At 54.2% G+C, this 22295-nt stretch overlaps 1 protein-coding gene across 7 annotated transcripts in view; it reads right to left on the bottom strand.

The window, feature by feature from the left end:
- Positions 1 to 1014: 1014 nt before the first annotated feature.
- BRD9 (bromodomain containing 9) overlaps positions 1015 to 22295 on the bottom strand; it is a 25158-nt gene continuing 3877 nt past the window's right edge. For 3 of the 7 annotated variants that reach the window (XM_050795185.1, XM_050795183.1, XM_050795188.1), the window contains 11 exons: positions 20734 to 20844; positions 19973 to 20088; positions 17308 to 17440; positions 15063 to 15138; positions 13753 to 13848; positions 12313 to 12445; positions 9829 to 9940; positions 7092 to 7130; positions 6067 to 6169; positions 2547 to 2714; positions 1015 to 1687 (listed from right to left, as the gene is read on the bottom strand). In XM_050795185.1, coding sequence (XP_050651142.1) covers positions 1587 to 1687; positions 2547 to 2714; positions 6067 to 6169; positions 7092 to 7130; positions 9829 to 9940; positions 12313 to 12445; positions 13753 to 13848; positions 15063 to 15138; positions 17308 to 17440; positions 19973 to 20088; positions 20734 to 20844 — 1188 coding nt within the window. In that variant the 3' untranslated portion in view covers positions 1015 to 1586. Of the gene's footprint in view, positions 1688 to 2546; positions 2715 to 6066; positions 6170 to 7091; positions 7131 to 9828; positions 9941 to 12312; positions 12446 to 13752; positions 13849 to 15062; positions 15139 to 15681; positions 15772 to 17307; positions 17441 to 19972; positions 20149 to 20733; positions 20845 to 22295 lie in introns of all 7 variants that reach the window. The other 4 variants (XM_050795184.1, XM_050795186.1, XM_050795187.1 and 1 more) reach the window with 3 other exon arrangements.

The raw sequence follows: 22295 nt of genomic DNA, 5'->3' as shown, positions 1-22295 counted from the left end.
AGACGGGCCCCAGCATGTGGCGAGGGCTCCTCCACTCACAGTGGATACGGAGGGAGGTGTTCAGAGCTCGGATGGTGGGAGGAAGCCCGACTCCACAGCAACCTGCTCTCAGGAGCCACGCTGTTCCCGAGAGCCCAAGCTCTCCAAGGCCGTACCGAGGACCTGGCTGTGGGAAGTGTCTGTCAAGGGAATCCTGGCCTCTGGAGCCCCAGTGGAAGCGGGGTGCAGTACACAGCCCCACTGAGCTTGGGACTCCAGATGCTGCCTTTCCCAGCCTCCCTGCAGCCAGGGTGGCCTCCCAGAGTCGGGGGTGGGGAGCAGAGCCTGCAGGCAGCCACTGGAACGGGTGCACGTGGCGGCATCCAGTGCCAGGACGGCAGGTGCAGCTCTGCGGACACCTGTGGAGTCTGCTTCCCAGCCAGCACGGAGGGTGCAGCCCAGGCTCTGACGCTCGTCTGAGCCCTGTTCACGGACTCTTCCTGTGAATCAGAGGCTGTGGCTTCCTCATGCTCTGTCCAGAGGAAATGGTTTTGCTCCTACTTCCACCAGGGCCCAGAAGGGACCTGGGAATGCTCACCCACGCCACACACAGCACCGGCCACCCTGCTCACCCGGCGTCAACGGCCTGCGAGGGTCAGCCCTGGGGTCCCGTGGTGTGAGGGCCCAGGCACTGCATACTGCCCCCGGGGCCTCTTCAGAGTCACAAACGCCTCTGCCTGCAGGACGACTGAGCTCCCATCTGTGCCTGGCCTCTGGAAGGTGTGGCTTCTTCACTTTCAAGCTCCCATGGTCACAGAGCAGGGCACCCTGCAGGAGGTGCGCTGGGCGCACAGGCGCACCCGACATCGCTGGGCACGACAGCCGGGCCAGAGGACCACCACCAGCTGGCAGGCCACAGCACCCTTGCGTGTGGGGAGCAGTCGGGTGCGCTTTGGCGCTCTGTGTCCTGTGATTGGGAGCTGTGTTTATGGCATTTTGCAAAGACTAATATGAACGGGCACCCAGTAGACACATCCAGTTAGAAAACGTTTTATGGACACGGAACGCTCCACTGTAACGGGCAGGCAGAAGCACTCCTTTCTCAGGCTCATCAAATGAACAGAAAACGGGGGGGCTCTCCTCACCCCAGCCTGGCCCTGCGCTCCCCACTGGCCCCTGCGAGGCCCCTACCACGGCCTGCCTGGGAAACACGAACGATGAGAGGAACACGCAGGACTGATACAGAAGGCGGCCAGACGCACCCATGCCCGTGCCTCCCAAGAGCGACCCCAGGACAGGGGGGCAGACAGAGGTGTCTACACTGGCAGAAACAAGGGCTGGAGCCACATGTGATATTTGGACACAGATTGCACACAGTTCTGCGGCCCGGCCATACGCCCTTCACGCATGACTCCACTCCCCTGGGTTCACGGGGCTGTGCAGAGACTCTCTCGCTGACATGATACCTCAGACAATTCGTTACCTCCCCAGGGTTGCTTCCCGCATGCCAAAGGGGGAAGATCAAAGTCCTTGTCCGATGACAAAAACTCTACACATGCAAAATAAAACTAAAAAAATGAAACAAAAGAGCTGCAGGTGGTCTAGAGTTAGGTCTTGGTGGAGGCCGCAGGCTCTGGAGACTGAAGAAACTCATAGGGGTCGTGGGTGACATCTGGCTGCTCCCCGACACTCAGGCGAGAAGGGCTTCCTGCAATTTTCAGAACACAGGACTTAACATACAGGACAGACCCACAGCACACGTGGGGCTCCTGGAGCCCAATGTCTGCTTCATGACCCACCGCCAGGGCTCAGGGACTCCCAGGACACAAGGGCACCTCTCACTCCCTGCCAGGGAGGGCTGTGTGTGGAGACCCTGGAGCGAGGGGTCGGCCCTGACCCGGCACACAGCACGGATGCCGCTCCTGAGGGAGAGAAAGCTCCTCGGCCAGCAGTCCCTCAGACCCAGCCCAGACCCCAGGGCAGTTCCTCAAAGTCACACTGGGATATCAGGGGCCTCAGACTTTGACCCACAGCCCTCCAGAGCTTGCTCCATGCACTGTTTAGTTAACACCCTGATCGTAAGGTTAATGGGATCGAAATACTGGTCCTTTTCCAGATGGTTGTAGCTAAACCTCTGCAGCTGAAAAACTGTCAAGATTAACTCAGTCGATGGAGTGATTCAGTGTTTACACGTGAGAACAAACCCCCCACCCACCACCACCAAAACCCCTACAGGACACACGGCCAAGGAAGCCATGCTCTCTCTCCAGCAGAAACACTGGAACCAGGGTCCACAGAGGGCACAGGGGTGGACACAACTGGGGACGGAATCTGGCAGAAAGCCTGTAATCCAGCGTGCAGCCAGGCCAGCATCCCAGCTCCTGCTCCGGCTCTGCACCCTGAGGCTGGGACCTGAGGAGTCTGTGGAAACCGACCTCCACAACAGCACAGCTGCCTCTGCAGCCTCCAGCCTTTCCACAACGAAAATGCTGCCCACTACCTTGTCTAGACGTCACATTGACCGTGCTGGGGTCTCTGGGGATGTGGCGTGGGTGGGGGCGTCTCACCCAGGTGGTGCTGGTCCCTCTCGGAGGCGTTGGACAGGGAGCTGAGGTTGGACGACGGCCGAGAGCCGCCGCGCTCTGCCTGTGCTTCGTGCAGATCCTGCAGGAGCTTGGCTGTCTCATCCAAGTTCAAATGGCTGTCGTCGGGGTCCAGCTCCTTCTTCACCTTCCCTGTATAAATAGGACAAGACCCGACGTCAGCTAAGCTCAGCCGGCCCATCCACCCTAAGGGCAGGAGTGCACTGCCCATCCAGATCTGACCTCTCTGCTCAGGACAATAATTGCTCTGGAAGCTGAGTGGACAAGCTCACGGCAGACACAGAGTCCCCACTGGGGGACTGCCCAGTGCAGCTGTGAGAAAAGGGCGACTGTCCCCCAGACCCCAGAATGGTACATCTGACAGTTTGCACCATGTCATCTGGAAAAGCTGCAAGCACTCAACACCAGCCCGGGAAAGCAGCCACAGGGGCTGTACCCTGCAGAGCCACAAGGACGGGGCTGCCCAAGGCCGTGGGAGCCCATCCCTCGCATCAGTGTGGCCTGAATGTGAGACAAGGAATCAAAGAAGATTATTTGGGGGCCTCAAGATATAATGACTGCCCTGCTGGGTTTCAGATTTGCAGCCTGCAGCCCCTTTGTTTTAGCTGATTTCTCCCTCTTGGAATGGGTCTATTTACCCAATGCCTGTACCCGATTTGTATCCTGGAATTAACTAACTTGGTTTTGATTTTACAGGCTCACAGGCAGAAGGAACTTGCCTTGTGTCAGATAAGACTTTGGACTCTGGACTTCTGAGTTAATGCTGGAATGAGTTAAGACTTTGGGGCACCGTTGGGAGGGCATGACTGTGTTTTGCAATGTCAGAAAGACAAGAGATTTGAGAAGAGTCAGGGGCAGAATGATCTAGTTTGGCTCTGTACTCCCGCCCACATCTCACGTTGAATTGTAATTCCCAATGTTAGGGGAGGGTCCTGGTGGAAGGATCATGGCGATGGATTTCCCCCTTGCTGTTCTCCGTTCTCATGATAGTGAGTGACATCTCATGAGATCTGGTTGCACTTCCCCTTTTGCACTCTCTCCTGCTCTGCCATGTGAAGACACGCATGCTTCTCCTTCATCTTCCACCATGACTGTAAGTTTCCTGACGCCTCCCAGCCAGCCTGAGGAACTGTGAGTCAATTAAACCTCTTTTCTTCACCAATGACCAGTCTCAGGTGGTTCTTTACAACAGTGTGAGGACAGACTAACACACCACAGCACTTCAGCACCGAGCTGCTGAAAAGTAGTAATAAGGTCAAAAATCTTAAAACTGCTGAGAAAAACAGCCGCTGTGCAGAAAAGTGCTGTCACAGCAGCCTGGGGCCAGGGTCCCCTGGAAGGCGAGGCCAGTCACGGCTGGCGTCTGGGGTCCCCCCACCGTGCTAGGGATTGTTCACAGCTCCAACGACAGGCACAGAGCGGTTTATGCTAAAGCTCACCTTCCCTCTGGGGTCTGGATTTTGGTACCTGCCTGGCAAGGGGGTGCCCTGTGACCAGACCCCAGTGACCCTGGGCACCAAGCCTCTGATGAGCTTCCCTGGTGGGCATTTCACACGTGTTCTCACAGCTCACTCCTGGGAATTAAGCACGTCCCATGTGCCTCTGCTGGGAGCGGATCTGGGCCTCACGCTGGATTCCCTCGGACGTCACCCACGCTCTTGTCCCTCTGCTGCTGTTGGCGCCCATCCCCTATAATAAATCATGGCCATAAGTGCCTGAACAGAGCCAGTGGAGACAGGTGGAATGTCACCATGGGAACCAGTGGGACCCATGGATCCAGGCTCCACAAATGCTGCTGGAGGTCAGAACAGCTGGGAGGCGCTGCACAGGCAGCCTTCCAGGTGAGGGCTCAGTCTCCAGGACTACCCCACTGGCTGATGCCAACCGAAAGCCCCAGGCTGTGGTCTGTGCTTCCGACTAACCAGCTACCAAATGGCGTTGCCACAAGTCCTTACTTGAGTTCTATGAATTTGCTAGAGTGACTCACAGAAGTCAGGGAAACATCTGTAAACGAAAAATAAAATGCTAAGCCCCACGGACTGAACGGACTCCCACTCTAGGCTACGGGCACTCCAAAGTCAACCCGGAACATGAGTTCAGGCCATGATGTGAAGCAGGATTGGACCTGCCTCATTATCCCCCTTTTGGAATTCAGGCACAGCTGACCAGCATTAACATGAAAACAGAAATCTTAAGGCTGACAAAGCAGACTCTGTGGTAATAAGACACCACATTCCAATCCAACTCCAGTACGGCATCACGTGATAGATGGCAGGCCCTGAAAGAAACTGAGTATTGTAACTCAAAATATATGTCTTTGACATAGTTTGAAATGGCCCTGCAAAGCTGTCTCTTATGGGGAAAATCTACATTCTGTAGAGAATCTCCTTCCCCTTCCAAGTCTCTTCCTGACCCAGGAGAGATTTAACTAAGAATCTGGTACCTTTCAGGGCCTGATAAGCGACATTTGCCATCTACTCTATTCTTTTTGAAGCCTGCTACCTGAAGGCTTCATCTGTGTGACAAGAACCTTGGCTTCTACAAACCCTTATCTTAAGCACGCACATTTCTTTCTGACTTCAGCTCTTCAGAGCTTAACCCTTTCAGCCAAACGCCAATGAGGAAATCTCTGAATCCACCGATGACCCAAAGTTCCTCACTTCAAGTTGTCCCACCTTTCCAAAACGAACCAATGTAACACCTGACATGTACTGACCGATGTCCTCTGTCTCCCTAAAATACATCAAAACAAGCTGCAGCCCAGCCCTCCTGGGCAAATGTTCTTGAGACTTCCTGGGACCATGTCACAGCCACGGTCTTCATATTTCCCTCAGAAATAATCTCTCTAAATACTCTGCAGAATTTGACTCTTCTGTTGAAACACTCGGCTTATTATGCGGGGTGGCACCCAGGATACGGATCAGCCCCAGGTGGGAGCAATGCAAAGGGGGACCCGTGAGAAGGGGCTGCCTTCTTCCCAGGGCCTCCAGGCGTCCAGCACTGAGGAGCAATGCAAAGGGGGACCCGTGGGAAGGGGCTGCCTTCTTCCCAGGGCCTCCAGGCGTCCAGCACTGAGGAGCAATGCAAAGGGGGACCCGTGGGAAGGGGCTGCCTTCTTCCCAGGGCCTCCAGGCATCCAGCACTGAGGAGGCTCCCAAGGGAACCCCAGCTTTTGGGATTTCATGGAGGTGGTAGGCAACACTGATGAAATCCACAGCCACTGGGGATCGGCCAGACCCCATCCTGAGGTTACCCAGGGGCTGCAACACTACTCATTAGCTTAAAAAAGCCACTTAACGCTCAGGAGATTCCAAAGGTTTTAGGAGCTATGGGCCAAAAACCTGGGACAACCACCAAATACTGTAACAAAACATTTTCCTTGCATCCTGTCTAGTCAGGAAGGGAGAAGAGGTGGAGGCCAAGTGTTTTCTTTCTCTCTCGCACTTTCACCAGGTCGCGGGGGAAAGCCCCTGCTACAACTCACCCAGAGAGCTGAGCATGGAGATATCCACAGAGACGTCGGGATACGACTTCAGCGACATGAAATCCAGAACAGAGCCACTGCTGTCTCCTAGGGCGTCCCCAACCTGGGGGGGCAGACACGCATCAGGTGCAAATGGAACATCAAACGAAAAACGAAATGTTAGTTAATACTCGCTACTGAAATCACTCTATTTGCTAAACGTGAATCCACCCCTCAGTAAGTGACAAGAACAACCGTGTTCACTGCAGCTGCTGTTCAAGGGACTGTCAGGATTGAGCTCATGACGTAAATCCACATCAAAGGAAAACCTACTCAGACCAACAATGCGAACTAATAATCCTTTACTAACTTTTTGGGGCTCAAGAAATTGGGGAGGGACATTATGCAACAGGAAGACACACGGAATTTAAGGCACTATTTTTCAGGCGCTTCACAGAGCATACCACGTTCCCTTTCCTTTCCCAGCAAGGCGTGTCCTCAGGGCTAGACTACAGCCACACTAACACACACTCTCTCATCAGCTCCCGGCAGCCCGGCCTCTGCCCTCGGACAGATGGTAAGGGGTCTCTCCAGGTTTCCAGGGACCTCAGACCAAAGCCCATGCCTGCTGACTCCCAGAGACATACGCCTGCCAATCGGCAGGCGCAGCAGTCTGGGCTCACAGCACTGCCCTGCTAACACTGGCCCCAGAGCCCACTGTGCTTGGGACACCTCCTACTCACCAAGCAGGTCCCGAGCAGGCCCATCCTGCCCACCCCTTGCAAGGGTGTCCCATGAGGACAGCACCCAGCGGGGCCAACCGCTCTGAAACCACCATTTCTGAATTTGGGAGAACGTACTGCGCTTCACACCACTCACCTCAAGTCATGAAAAGAGCAGGAGAAACACCTGATCTCACTGATCAGAAACGGACTCCGTTTCTAAAGGCCATTGTACACACAGTCCTTCCCACCTCAAAGGCTGGACACAACTTTCCCTACAGGAATCCTAGCATTAGGCTCGCCCTTCCATGTTCAAAAACTCACCTTGGCTTCATCTGGAGGTTTCATGGGAACGTTTCTTCTCTGCAAAGTAAATGAGGAGAGAAACTAGTTTTTCCAGAGCGACTGTATAGAAACGGACAATTCACTGACATTACACACACGTAAAAACGGCTGGTGCACTTCTGCCAATTCTGCTCCCCAGTCACGCCATCGTCATGGATTCAGGCTGGGGGTCCTGCAAAGCTTCTTCATCACCAGCCACTGACCCAACCACGGCCAGCCCACTCCTCAGCGCCAGGACCGTGTGCCCGGGAGAGCACTTCACGGGGTGAGATGGAGAGGAGAGAGAGAGAGGACGCCGACGCTGTTTCAGCAGCCTCGGGTGGCTTCAAACAAAAGAAAAAAGATGTGCCTAGATCCTGTGGGCAGCTTAGGGTAAAAAGGGCCTGGTGGGTTCCACCTGGAACACGGCCAGGTGTCTGAGACCAGCTCGAGTCCTGCAGCGGTGGATTTACCCACGAGCTTCCTGGCCCTCCTTGCTTGGCGCCCTGCAAATACACGTCTCCTTTCTACCACAACAAAACCTCGGCGTGGGTGCCTGGGATTCCTGCACCAGGCACGTGGACCCCAGTTCGCCTGTAACAAGCACAGATGAAACCGTGCGGTCAAGGGACTGACCACTCCTTGGGAGCCACGAGCCAAACGTTCTCAGAGCCTGCGCGGGACAGAGACTCATCCGAACTCCACCCACAGCAGAGACTGCGCTGAAAAGTCAGGGCCCGAGAGCTCGCCAAAGGGCCACTCCTGAGGATTAAGGCCACACGAACCCTAGAATAAGGCTGCCCTGGACCCACCCCAGACAAGCCCGGCATGATCAGGACATCCACGAGTAACAACTGCCAAAATGATCCTCAATATTCTCTGGAAGAGGGCAAGAACCCAGATCAGCCTTGCCCAGCAGACATAACGCGAGCACACACCTCATTCTCAATGCTTTCTTTACCTTTTTTGAGACAGGGTCTTGCTCTATTGCCTGGAGTGCAGAGGTGCCTCCACCTCCCGGCCTCAAGTGATCCTCCCACCTCAGCCCCCTGAGGAGCTGATCACAGGTGCACGCCACTGTACCCAGCTCTTAAAATTCTAGCTGCCACATTCAAATTACTCTTAACATTCAACTAACTAATGCATTTTACTTAGACAAATTTATTGAAAATGTGTTTATTCCAACATGTAGGCCGTAAGAAATCGTTACTCATATTTTTACGTTTCTTTCTGTATTAGTTTTTTAAGATCTAGTTTGTAGCTCACACATCACATCTAAATTCAGACTGGCCACATTCCAATTTCCCATCGGCCATGGGAACAGTGCTTTTTTATCAGACAGCGAGGGTCTGGACTGTCCACCAGGCGCGTGCACAAAGGCCCACAGCTCCAAGTGCAGCAAAGTGGCAAAGAGAAACAGAACCAGAAATGGCAGAGGTGACAGAGTCAGTGACTGAGGACTTCAAAAGCATCTGCAATTAATATGATGAACATTGCTCAAGGATGTAAGGGAAAACATACACATAACACGAGAGAAGAGAAGATACACAAAAGCAGCAAACAGAGCCCCAGCGGTGAGCAGCGAGGGGCAGCATCACCACTGAAAACTGAACTGGGATAACAGGTTCAGGTGTGGCCAGAGAACACATTAGTGAACTTAGCCCACAGCATCAGCAACTAATCTGCACCTGCCTGGTGCAGCAGCAGTGTCTGTGCCATGTGAGATAACACGAGCTGTCCTCAGCGTGCCACAGTCCAGCAGGAGGAGGAAGAGGCAGTGGTGGAAAATGACATTTGAGTAATGGCTAAAAATCCTCCAAATATGATGACAACTACAGACAGATCCAAGAAACAACAAATACTATGTAGAACACAAAGAACCTGGAAAATACAATGCTGAAAATCACTGATAAAGAAAGATAAAGGTTTAAAAGCTCCTAGAGCACCGGCCAGCACCCTGTCCTGCCTAGGGCCCAGGAGGGAGTAGCCGAGGCTCTGCGAGGCGCACGCTGCCTGCAGCATCTTCTTCCTTTTTTCTTTAAACAGCCTTTTAAAGATGCAAAAGACTTTCTTGGTTTGTGGCCTGTACAAAAGCAGACTGCAGGTCAGATCTGGCCTATGAGCTGCAGTTTGCCAAAAAGACACATCACATGTGGAAAACAAAGATGAGAATGACTTCAGATGCTTTTTTATAGCAAAGATGCAAGTCAAATGTATTTTACAGTAGACAGGAAAAAAGATCATCTAAAATTCCACACCCAGGCAAAATGAAGGTGAAATAAAGACTCTCAGACAAGCCAATGCTGAAGGTTCACTGTCAGTAAGCCTGAACTACATGAAGTATTCTTTTAAATTCTTCAAGATGAAGGAAAGCGACAGAGATGAGAGATGAAGATGGGAATAGAGAGTTACGAAGTGCGCTGGGAGTGGTGAGCACACAGTCACGGTCTCGGGGGCACGCCCGCCCGTGCAGAGCAGCGCGCAGATCCTGACGAGGAGCTGGTCTCTGAAGGATGGACGCCCGCCCGTGCAGAGCAGCGCGCAGATCCTGACGAGGAGCTGGTCTCTGAAGGATGGACGCCCGCCCGTGCAGAGCAGCGTGCAGATCCTGACGAGGAGCCGGCAGCAGAGTCCCTGCGACAGCTCCTCATCCCTGAGAGCCTGGTCAGACCGCAAGCTCTTCCCACCAGCAGCACCCCAAGGGCACCTGCCCCTCCCCAGTGCGAGTGCAGCCCACCTGCTTCAGCTGGAAGAGCGTCCTGGAGTGGTCTCCACCTGTGATCTGGTCCAGGAGGTCATCCACCACTTTCTTGCTGTAGCTCCCAGCATCCTTCACAAACTCCTGCAGGCTAGAGGGGCCGCAGGAGAAGCATGCTGAAAGGCAGGCTGTGTGCTCCACGCCAAGCCCTTGCTGCCTGGCCCTCGCGGCGGCCCTGATCACAGAAGCCTGCCGTGCCAGCGTAGCTCCTCAGTCCCTTGTGACCCTCCCAGAGTGGGTATTTTTGGGGGAGTGGCTGATAGTTCTCATTAGATTTTCAAAGTGGTCCATGACCCAAAAAGGTTAAAAAGATCTCTGAGGGGGAGGGGGAGAACAGCATGAATACACACACACACAGCCTAGAAACACGCGTGCTGTGCTATCATTTGTAAAAGCACACTCCTATCTTTCCACTAGTTATGCGTTTAAATACACAAGTGGGTGTGGACGGAAGCACGGTGGCGGGCAGCGTCTGCCGGGGAGGAAGGGGCACGTGGGGCAGGGGTGGGCCGAGACTTCCAAGGCTCTCCTTTTAGCATCATCCTGACTCTTGGCCATATAAATGAAACAGCTTAAAAAGTAAAATATAACACAATTTCAAAAGTAGGCCAGGAACAAAAATGCGTAATCTTAGAATCAAAGCAACAAGCAAGGGCCTCAGAAGGGCTCCCCAGACTCCAAAGACCTTCGCAGAGAGGAACAGGGACGGCTGCCAGTCAGAAGCTGAACCACGGTCACAGGAGGCAACAAGCAGACTCCACGTCTTTGTTAAAACACCCACAGCCCAGGCCAGGCCAAGCTCAGCACTCGCAGTGTGCTCGGGAAAAGCACTCGGGGGCAGAGGATCTGGGTGTCTGTGCACCGAGGCTGGCGAGGGACCACACAGCCCACACCAGGCCCTAGAAGATGTGCTTCTGAGTGTCTTCCCTGCAGCCGCAAGGCAGGGGGATCAGAATGATCTTTCTTCACAGAACATGGAACCTGACGCGTTCTAGGAGCACACAGCCGGGGAAGGTGGGGGGAGCGCACAGCCGGGGAAGGCGGGGGGTGCGCACAGCCGGGGAAGGCGGGGGAGCGCACAGCCGGGGAAGGCGGGGGGAGCGCACAGCCGGGGAAGGGGGGGGAGCGCACAGCCGGGGAAGGCGGGGGGTGCGCACAGCCGGGGAAGGCGGGGGGCAGCGCACAGCCGGGGAAGGCGGGGGGAGCGCACAGCCGGGGAAGGCGGGGGGAGCGCACAGCCGGGGAAGGCGGGGGGTGCACACAGTCCACTGATGACGCACCACATGGACAACAGATGACTGATGTCCTGAAAGAGCCAGGATCTGTGGACAGGGGAGCCAACTGCGGACAGGATGGCACCAGGGGAGCTGCAGCCTTGGCCCAGGCTGGGCAGAGGCCCCACAGCAGGGGTGAGGTGAGGGCTGGCGGAAGGGCAGGCGGCGACCAACTCTTTAATTTCTGAGTTATGACGCCATCGTCTCCTACTAGAATTTCCTCTTCATTTTCCACGTTTACTTCCTTTTTTGACACAAATATCGGGGTCAGGTTTTCACTTATTTTATGAAGCGCTAACTGGATTATTTATTTTTCAAATGTATTCTGCATTCTTGTTGGAATAAAATGAAGACCTGATGTCAAGATTCCATTTCTTAGAGGCTAGCAAAATTAAGTTGCTTTCCCTATAACAAACTGCCAAAATTTTACAAGAGTGACCCACATTTATTTTGCCACAGAAAACAAAAAATACACATGACAACATTCTATGGAAAAGCAGCTACTACATTTGTGATTTTTGTTATTATACTTTAGTCTGCCACGGCCTGAACTATGTCTCCCACTCAAAGTTTGCAAGTTGAAATCCTGACCCCAGTGCCTCCAAATGTGACTATACTTGAGGCCTTTATGGCCTTCAGAGGTAACTGCAGTGACATGAGGCCATTAGGGTGGCCCTGATCCAATATGACCAGGGTCCTTGCACAACGGTTGGGTCTCCAGGAGAGCTGAGGACACAGGACGGCTCTGGGAAGGCACAGGGAGAAGACAGCCCCTACAGGCCCAGGAGAGAGGGCTCGGGAGGAACCAGCCCTGCCCACACCTTCATGGTGGACAGCAGCCCCCAGGACTGTGACCCCAGTCTTTGGCACTTTGTCACTACAGCCTGAGCTGGCACAGTCACTTAAGAAACACAATTCAAAACCGTCCAGTGCGCTGAACACACCCCCAACCCCTTCACAAGCTACGTCCTGATCACCGCCTTCTTGCAATTCTGAGTTACCCAAATTTCAGGACTGGCCTGTGGCAGACCTGGGTGGGTGACGGAAACAACAGGAAGACCTGAGCTGCCATCTGGACGGCCGCGGGATGGCTCTTCCCCCACCCGCACACATGTGGGGCTCTGGATCCCACACCAGGATGCAGCTCAAGCCGCACGGCAGCCAAGGGCTCCCGGGGGCCGACACTTGCCTCAGCGCACACTGCACGCCTGTCTCATCTCCGTAGGCTGAATACAGCAGCTCCATCTCGTCCGACTTCAAGTCACCAAATACTGAATTATTCTGCATCGAAAGCGCAGTAGTGGCACTGGAGAGAAAGGTGACTGGGAGGAAGAGGAGAAAGACAGCATCACTGGGCTCACTGGAGGGACTCGGTGTGCAGGCCCCATCCTGCTTCTGCAGGGGCTGAGGGACCGCCTGGCTGGCAGTCAGCACCCCAGTCTCGCCTCACTTGCTCTCCACAAAATTCTCGCTCATGAGTGTAAGTTTTCCATGTGTTAGTAACCAGCAGGGGTGTAATTCACCCTCGTTTTACTTCTGCAGGCCAAAGACTGCAGGGAAATGAGCTCTCTGCAAAGAGGTGAGCTCCACAAGTAAAAGAGCTGCGTGGAGACGTGGGCAGAGGGCACCGTCCGTCAGTGTGGAGGATCCCAACCAACACACACCGCAGGGAGCACGCCTGCCCAGGGCCAGCTCTCTCTGCGGGGCACACGCACCAGCTGTGCTGTGCGGAGTCCCATAGGGCGTGAAGCAGCACCCCTGGCGTCTCCCCACCAGATGCCAGCAGCACGCCCCACCCCACCGGGACCATTAACACGTCTCCGGACGCTGCCAAACGCCCCCAGGGACAGAAGTGCTGCGGTTGACAACTGTGTTAGAGGATGAGAACGAGGAGTGTGTCAAACACAACGAAAAAAGTATCAACAACCATAAGAGCCCCAAAAGGAAGCGGGGAGCAGGGGCTGATGAACGCAAGTGGTCAAGGCGAGAGGATCCTTCCCTGTGGAGGGACCGGGTCCTTTAACAGGAGACCCAGACCAGGCAGAATTCCAGCACCTGGAGCTGGAGGAAAGAACATTCCAGAAAGAAGGAAGCTCTTGGGCCAAGGCCATGGTTTGAGGGAGCTGTCCCATTAGCAGATGGTGTGAGTGGCTGAAGGAGAAAAGGCCGGCAGGAACAGCGTCCACGCAGCTGTCTGCACAGAAGGGACCCAGCAGAGACGGAGAAGTGGAAGGTGGGGCCGTACGGGAGGTCCCAGCAGCAGCACAGCCAGGAGACAGCCGTGCAGATGGAGAACAGAACACACAGGCCAGACCCGAGGCCCAGGGGCCACACATTCTGATCCCCGAAAGGATGTTCAGTAAACGCGACAGGGACAGAAACACAAGGGCGGCACAGCACTGACCAAGGTGAAGTCCAGTGATGCAACCAAGGTGCCCGCTGTGTGTGTCCCCAGCAAACCATCCAACACAAGTTTTGTTCCTGTCACTGTAACTGATCTCAATCCTACCCATGTGAAAATAGGAATCCAGGCAAGTGAGGAAACCCTGAAGCAGGCATCAGCAGTATTTGCCATCACTCCCCTAAACCCCTGCTCCAGCCGGCTCCTGGGACAGGACTATGGATTTACCTTTGTTTCTTCTCTCATCTTTGAAGCCCAGCGTGGTGAAGCCTGGGAGCAGCTTACTGGAGAGCGAGCTCAAGTCCACCGGGTGGGTCTCCTCCTCTGCAACACGGACATGGCGGGCCGTGAGCGGCAGGCGTGACCCCAACGCGGTGCCCCGTGCAGTGCCACGAGCCCTTTCTTCCACATCACAGTGGATTTGATTGGTGGGAGTGGAGGGATTTTAGAATGATCACCTGAAAATGAATTTGCAAAAGCCAACTACCATTCTCAAAACTAACTGCATTTCAATTTCATTTCTTTATCACCCCAAAGTCAACACAATAAAAAATATCGCATCTTAGGCCACCACACCAGCAATACCTTGAGAACATTTTCAAATAGATCACTCAACAACTCCAAGAAGAAATCTTGTCCTATGTGCTCTAACAGCGAAATGGTGGCGTGTGCAACCGGAACGCATGAATCTGACAGCACGTCTGCCACGCTCAAGTCACCATCCACACACCATTCGTGGCATCAGAGCAGGAGTTCCTCAGTTCCCAACCGGTACCTCGGTCTCAACACTCTCTTAAGCTAAATATGGATCAACAGTCTATCCTCTTTATGAAAATAAACTGGAGATTAAATAGATCAGCCAGTTTATATTCTTCACACACTGGCACGTTGGAGCGGGTGAAAGACCACCAGCAGGCATGCGAGTGAGACTGAGGGAAGCGGAAAATCTAAAGGCAACCCTTGCCGGGCTGCGTGTTCCTCGTGTGAGCCTGTGCGTGGTTTCAAACTCAAGTGCGTCACACTTTTATTCAAAGGACAAGCCTCTTCATTACTTCCAGGCCAAGAAAGCGCCCCTGACGGGCTGGACAGGCCTAGTGTGCGCCATCCTTCAACACTGTCCTGGACATAATCATGTAACAGCTCTTTTTTTCCTAAGACTGCTTTCCAGATTCAAGCAGCAAGGTGGGCCGGCACTCTGGTCTTTGCTGAAGACAAAGCTCGGGGTGTGAACCCTTCCTGATGCTAGTGAGGTTCGGCCTTAAAGGCCTCTCGCCAGCTTTTCAGGAATGAGGCTCGAGTCTCCCTGCTCCCAAGGAGCCCTGACCGAGGTATGACCAGCACCCCAGCCCTGCGAGACAGCCGTCCATGCCTCTACTCGGAGCACATGTGTCACGTCGGGGTGTGCGCAGGGACGGGAAGCCGGGCAGCTTCTCATGCTGCCCCCTGGCCAATGGCTCGGCTTTTCATCACAGAACATGAATGGAGGCCCGAAAAACAGTGTACAGACAGCAGAAAGCCAGCCCCGAGCGGGCACCCACCATCAGCGTCCGGCTCGGCCGTGTTGACCACGCTGTAGAGCAGGCTCCCGTCCCCGTTCCTCTTCAGATAGCCCATCTGGAAGGAAGCACTGCCTGAGCGTCTGTCCCTCAGGAGGGGCAGCGCAGCTCAAATGAAACGAAGGCCAGCAAGCAGGGCTTAATGGGGGTAAAACCAAGTGTGTCCAAGAACAAACACCAGAGGGCCCCACACGGTATTCCCTGGAATTTGACTCACCGGCAACAGCAGAGTACACACAGGCAGGAGGAGAACTCTTAGGCTCCCCATGGCCCTGCTAAAGGGGGAACAGCTGAAACAAAAACCTTCACCCACAAGCATTTAAAATTGCTCAGGAGCCTTGACAAATGGAATGGTCGGCAGGTCAGCATGGCACTGCCCTGACGGCAGGCAGCTCCGGCTCTCAAGCATGTGCGGTACTGGTTTTCATTTAAAAACCCGCCACCCCCACCCCAGTTCTGTGTACAGGCCATCAGGAGGATCCAGGCAGAGGAGGCACTGGTGTGTGCAGATGTGGGGGTCAAGGGGGAAGACAGCTGTCACGCAGGGGTTGGCTGGGCTCCAGTGCAAGGGTCACGTCCATGCTGTGGGCAGGGCAGCCACCTGGCCTGAAAGGAGCCAGATGTTTGTGTGGGGGCAGCTTCCCACCGCCGATCCAGGCAAAGTATCAGAGCCCACAGGGTGGCCAGGGCCCTGGGGGAGAGGTGGAAGATCAGGTACAATGGGACACGGATTTGATACAGAGATTAGGGAGTCAGGTCCTCAGGGTGCAGATACAAAACTGAAAGGGAAGAAATGGGGTGGACCCACAGTGCAGGATGGAACTGGAAGTTTCACTGTAAAAAGTTTTCAACACATGTAAACACAGGTGCCAACAGAATCCGTCTGCACAGTGTTCACATATGTGGTGCAGACACGTGCACAGGCATTTCCCAACTCTATCTGCAGAGAGGGCTTCAACCAGCACCCAGGTCTTGGCTTCTAAACAAGGCTCTCTAGTAAAGAAACCAGGGCTCCTTGGAGAATGTGGCAATTCCAGGGCTGAAGCACAGAGTGCAGAACAAGGCTGTCCAAAAGAACTACAGTGCAAGCCACGCAGACCACAATCTCCAACAGGCAAGCCATGCAAACAATTTCCCAACATGAGCCACACAAACCATAACTTCCCAACACAAGCCACGCAGACCACAGCAACTTTTCAACACGCGTGCCACATAAACCACAACCTCCCAACACACAAGCCACGCAGACTGCAACCTCCCGACACACGAGCCACGCATACCACAAGCTCCTGACACACGAGCCACGCAGACCACAACCTCCCGACACGCGAGCCACGCAGACCACAACCTCCCAGCAAACGAGCCACACAGACCACAACCTCCCAACACGCGAGCCACGCAGACCACAACCTCCCAGCAAACGAGCCACGCAGACCACTGCAACTTCCCACCAGGCGCAGGCAAACAGAAGCAGACACCTCTGAAATGTCCCCACTTCAGCATTCTTTACATCCCACCCCATGTGCATTTTGAAGACTCACTATGAAAAAAAACCATAGTTCAAGTTAACGTTTTCTACAGACTACATGTTGAAACAAAACGTTGGATATAGAGGTGAAATAAAACCTGCCGGGATTAATGTCACCTGCATTGTTCTACTTCTCTTATCAGGGCTAGTAGGAAGCCTGAGACTGCAGACAGCCTGTGCTGTTTCCATTGGAGACACTGGGTCTAGAACGTCTCCTGCCAGAAAGGAGAGTGCAGTCAGCTGAGTGGGCTCCACCACCACACAGACCACCTGTGGCAGGAGCCACGGGAACAGGGTCGGTGGCCTATCATGGACCATCTGTGGATCCAACACCAGTCCCCGCTGGAATAACATGAGGCGGTGCCTCACGTCAACACCCAGTGACAGAGACATAGAAGTCAGCATTCACTCCAAGAGAAAGGATGAGCCTGCAGCAGGGCCTCCATCAAGGAAATGAGGTCAGTGACCACGAGGCCTCCATGATGCGTGAAACACCAGCGGCGGCCCTGCCAGAGGCACCCGGACTCCAACTGAAGAGACCAGCCTTGTGTGTGTCTGACCCAGGCCTCCCGTCGGGGCCCACGCTGACCTCTGGATCCCGGTGGCTGTGCTGGATCACACAGCACCAACCCAGAGGGAGAGGCACACGAAGAGTCGGGGGCCACGCAGCACCCTCTCTCGGTGGCCAGAGAGCACTACCTTGCCGCCTGGGAGGAACCGGTTGATCCTGTCCCGAGCCTCGTCAGCTGCGTGCTCCACCAGCGCCAGCACGTGCTCCTCTGCGGTACTGTCCGTCAAGCTGCAGGCGTTCCCTTCAGGCTCAAACATGCAGCTGTGAGGTGGGGACAACCAAGTCACCTGGAGGCAGCGTCCCCACTGCGCACCTGCGCCCCACGCACTGGCACCTAACCCAGCCTCTGTGACCCTGCCCTCAGACACAGAGCTGGCAGAGCGTACCTATCTCCTTTCAGGTCTCAAAGCATCCCTTTCACCCTAACCAAGCAACAAAATAAGACACTTGTATTAAAATACAGAGTGAGTGTAAGCCAACTAGACAGACTCCCTGTTTTCCAATGCGGTGAAAACTCAGTTAAAGTGCAGTCACTTTAACAACAAAAGCAACAAAATAACAGATGCACGCACTGGTTAGTCCTTAAAGCCCTCATCAGAAAAGCGACTGGAAAAGCGCCCGTGACTACGTGACTACGCAGGGCTCACAGCAAGGCCTGCAGGATGGGCGGGGCCGCTCGCCTGAGGTCTGATGCTGCTGGGCTGGATGGACAGCAGCCCCCTCTGCTGTGGCCGCTGGGTGGCAAGAAAAACACACAAGGACGTCAGCAAGTGGCCCCAGGTTCCACCTGAAGCAGTTCTCAAACAGCTGAGGGGTGCAGGCTGCAGCACCCAAGGAGTGTGGAAGGTTCTAGAAGCAAGCGAGTAGGCTCCTTTCCACCCTGGGCACTTGCCTGGGTGTGGGTCTGAATGGCCTAGGGACAGGTGCAGACCGAGGGCAAGCCCTGCCCATGACAGCGGCCCTGGCCTTGCCTGACCTACAGCGCCAACCTGGCAACCCGACACAGGAGTCAGAGCCCCATGAGCTCCGCGGGAGGGCTCCACTCAGGCAGCTGCATGAGCCCATCGCCGATGCACACTCTGTGACACCACGTGAAGGTAAGGGCCAGAGCTCGGCACGCTCTGCCGACTGCAGACTGACAGCTGGAGATCCATCTAACGGGCCTGGATGCCACAGGCAAGGGTGGGGCCACAGCACCAGAAATACCCAAACTCAACCTGGGGCGGGTCCGCCAGGACACGACCCCCCACGGCCGAGCATGCTGGCCGACACCAGCTTCAATTCCCCCTCAATGCTCAGCCACCATGAGGCGGCAAAGGGCGGCCATGAATCCCTAACCCTGAAGGCCAGCAGCGCACTCGAGTTGGGGGCTGAGGTCAGACACAGCCACCAGCCAACCACGCAGCGAGTGTTCGCATGGCAGCAGCGTGGGAAACACACTGCACGTGGGGAGACCACCTGAGGAGACTGTTGGCCGTTGCCAGGCAACACGCTCTGGCCGCAGAGCACCCTCCGTCTCCTCAGCCAAGGCTGCAGGACCTGAGGGGCTGGTCTCAAGACGGCTCTCCCTTTTGACTGTTGGAGGGAGCTGCTCAGAGCAGAAGCACCGAGCCCAGCACTGCTGCTGCCCCACCTGTTAAATCCACGCGAGTCCCACATACACTGTCAGAAGGAAACAAACAATGGAGGGCCATGACCATCAGAATGGCCTCAAGGACATTCAGCACCAACTCCAGACGGTCCCTGACTTTCCACAAGACGGCACAAAAGCAGTACGCTTCAGTAGAAACCATCCTTCAAACCTGATCTGTCCCAGGCTGGCAACAGGCCACCGTCCTCTCAGGACAATGGGAAGTCAGCGAGCCACAGTGCTGTCAGACACACGGCCACGAGGACGGATGTCCCGAGACCGCACTCCCTGAGGCCTGCATTCAGCAAGTGACATGTGACGAAGCAGGGTCTGTGCCAGGCGCCTCTGCCCACTGCAGGCTATGGTAAGTGCTCTCGGAGCCTCTAAGGCCCCTGGAGATACTCTAGCTTTCTTTGGTCCTATCAGGCGGCCACCTCAGGCAGGTGGAGGAGCATCTACAGGAATGACATGCGACAGACTTTGACAGATCTCAATGCTCAGCCACTGTGAGACAGAGAGGCCCCATGAAAACCACTGTGGGGTTTAGAGAAAAAGGAAGAAGGTTCCCTGATGGACCACCCAAGTCAGCTGCTCCCTGTGGGAGGGAGCAGAGCTACAGGGAGCTGCGGCCTGCAGTCCTCACCTGCTTCCCCTGCAGCATCCACACCTTCCTGACCACCGGGCTGCACCTGCTCCACTCCAGCATCCACACAGACACGGAAGTGAGCAGTTCTGGGGTGGGCATCTGCCCCATGGCAAGAAAGAAGCCCCCTGCCAATGCTGGCTGCCCAAAGTGGGCCTGCTTGTGCGGCACAGTCTGGGACAAGGGCACAGCCTTGGCTGCCAGCCGGTGGTGTGCAGGAGAGGGAGGGGCCGGTGATCTTAACAAACGGCGTGTGGAGACAGAGACCACCAGTCAGTAGCAGACAGGGGCAGCGGTGAGAGGACGGGCTAGGGTACCACACCTGGGTCAGAGTGCATGTGGCCGGTGGGCGGGAGGGGCCGTCTGACCACACTCCTCCTGCTAGAATAAGCCCCTCCAAGGATGTCTAAGTGACATGACATCCATTCTCCCACTCACTCTCTCTCCCCCACAAAGCACCTGCTTTCCTGGTTGTGGTGCTCAACTCCAAAAGCAAACGCGGTTTCCACACAGCCTTTACCTGATCACTTCTCTACTCGGCTTTTTGGATTTCTTGGCAGTTTCTACTTGTACGGGTACAACTTCAGGGACAGGTTCCTCAACAGCTGTATCCTCATTGCCCAGAAGAGCTGCCTGCTGAGAAAAATCCATGTCCTGCATAAACGACATGCTGCGCTTCAAAGCTAACAGCCGCTCCTAGAATCAGAAAGGACAGAGCAGCAGGGATTTACCTCTCCCTCACAGCCAGGGCGCCGTGACGATGGGATGGGATGGGGATGGTCACAGCCTCACCTAGCCTAAGAGCTAACTTTCGACGCGGAGCAGAGGGAGGTGGTTGCGGGGGCTGGACCCACTGCCAGAGTGCGGCAGGCACCGCGCCTCCCCTTTACCTTCACCTACGTGGGACGCATGCAGCCTGGCTCACGGCACAGATCTGGGAAGCCACTCAGGATGGCCAAGGAAGACAAGGATGTCCCATCTGGATTCAGTGAGGTAGCCACGCAAAACAAGCCCGCAATGCTGGCTGCCATCCAGCAAGACTGACACCCAGGCTTAAGAACAAGAGATGCGGAACTTTCCACCAACCCTAAATGAGACGTCACAACTAGGTCATGAGCAGAGAGGGCGGCCGGGGACATCTACCCTAAAGCAAAGGGGGCAACACCATGAGGGTGGCGGGTGGATGGAGCATGTGTTCACTGTGAGGCTCCCCTCGGGCACAAGCGACGGGGGGCAGAGCCCCTGCTTTCCGTAGCTCGCTGCTGCCACTGAGTTTCTTACTTTGCTCATCATCTTAAAGCCTGCGTGAAGTATCTTCTTCGCCAACTTGTAGTACACGGTATCTGGCCTATTGTATGTCATTGCATTATCACACATCAGTTTGAAATCTGCCTGAAAAGAACACAGGAAAGACTTACCAAGTTTGAAATGCCACAGACAACAGCAAAGCCCTAGATGACTGTCAAGAGACCAAAAGGAAAAAGCTACAATTGAGTAGGAAACAATTCAACTGGGCTCTCTGTTCTAAAAATAATGTTTAAGAACTTAGAGAAATTTTCTTAGTTGCACGTCGGTCTTGCATGAAAAATGTTACAATGAAGAGTTAGCCAAGCCTGTAACTTCTAAGCATCACATACAAACTCCGTGCGAGGAAAAAGGAGCATTTACTGCGCTTCCTGCATTTCTCCAGAACAGAAATAGGAACAAGAAGCAACAATCCGATTCTTTCAAGTCAAAGTCGAGAGATAAAGGCAAGCACGGGGCACAGTGATATCCTCTATCTCTAGAATTTCTCCACAGAATAGAATTTAAAATTCTGTCACCAAATAGTTCCCTCAAACTATCAGAAAAAGACTTTGCCCCTCAAAAGGAGAGCCTTATTTTGTAATTTATGGTAAAAATATGGAAATATCAGTATTTTATTATCATAATCAGTTTCCTCAGCACAGGCCTCTCACAGGTGAGTACCAACGTCAGGCTGGAGCATGGCCCTACAGGCCGGCCACCCTAACTGAGAATGTGCCATCTGGACCCTCCCCAAGCCCCGGTTCTGGAGCCAGCGGCCCCAGGGCCTGGCCTGAGGCCATGGAGCCCACCGCAAGACTCTACTGCGGACACTCCATGGAGTGAGTGCTGCTCCCCTTCTCACTTTGTTGCTAGGAATGGCCAGACTGGGGCCCAGAGCAGGGAATACCGAGGGCTTTAGCGCATGGAGTGCTCTGAACATCTGCCCTAAGGCGCTGCCTGATCCTCTCATCAAGTTTCCTTTTCTCCCACTCTCCTTTAAGTCTGTTCTGTTGTGTTTCTGGGAGTCAGCAAACCCTTCAGTAAATGTAAAATAAATGAAAATAGAAAAGTCAAGCTTTCCCAAGCGGAATGGAACCTAAGAGAGAGAAACCTAATGCCTTTCTAAACTACACTAATGCCAATTTATCAAGCATCTATTTTACTTTCTTCCCCTGGGTTGCAAAAACAATGCGCAGTTGCTGATTCTCATAGCCAGTAGCAAGAAACAGAGTTAAGAGCAAAGTACTCAGGAGACAAAAAAACTTACTATGCTAAAAAGACTACCTGCTCAATTAGTATAAGACAAAATCAAGAATTAAAAATAAGCATGTTTTAAAAAATGTCTAGTCTCAAACTGTGCCACACCGGACACCTCATTGCTTGAAACATGTCCTATTTACGCCAGTGCAGTAACATAGAAAAGAAACAGCGTGCAACCTGGCCTAGTTTCTAGACCAAAGCACAAAGAAAATGTTTATGACCAATCATTTCCTTAATGCTGTGTCTGTAAATAACACCCAAACACAGAAACACCTGTGAAAGCTCAAAAACTAGAA

This window comes from Macaca thibetana, chromosome 6, assembly GCF_024542745.1.
Source record: "Macaca thibetana thibetana isolate TM-01 chromosome 6, ASM2454274v1, whole genome shotgun sequence".
Classification (NCBI taxonomy): Eukaryota; Metazoa; Chordata; class Mammalia; order Primates; family Cercopithecidae; genus Macaca; species Macaca thibetana.
Note: the sequence above shows the minus strand (reverse complement) of the source record. Positions and strands in the feature narration are given on the sequence as shown.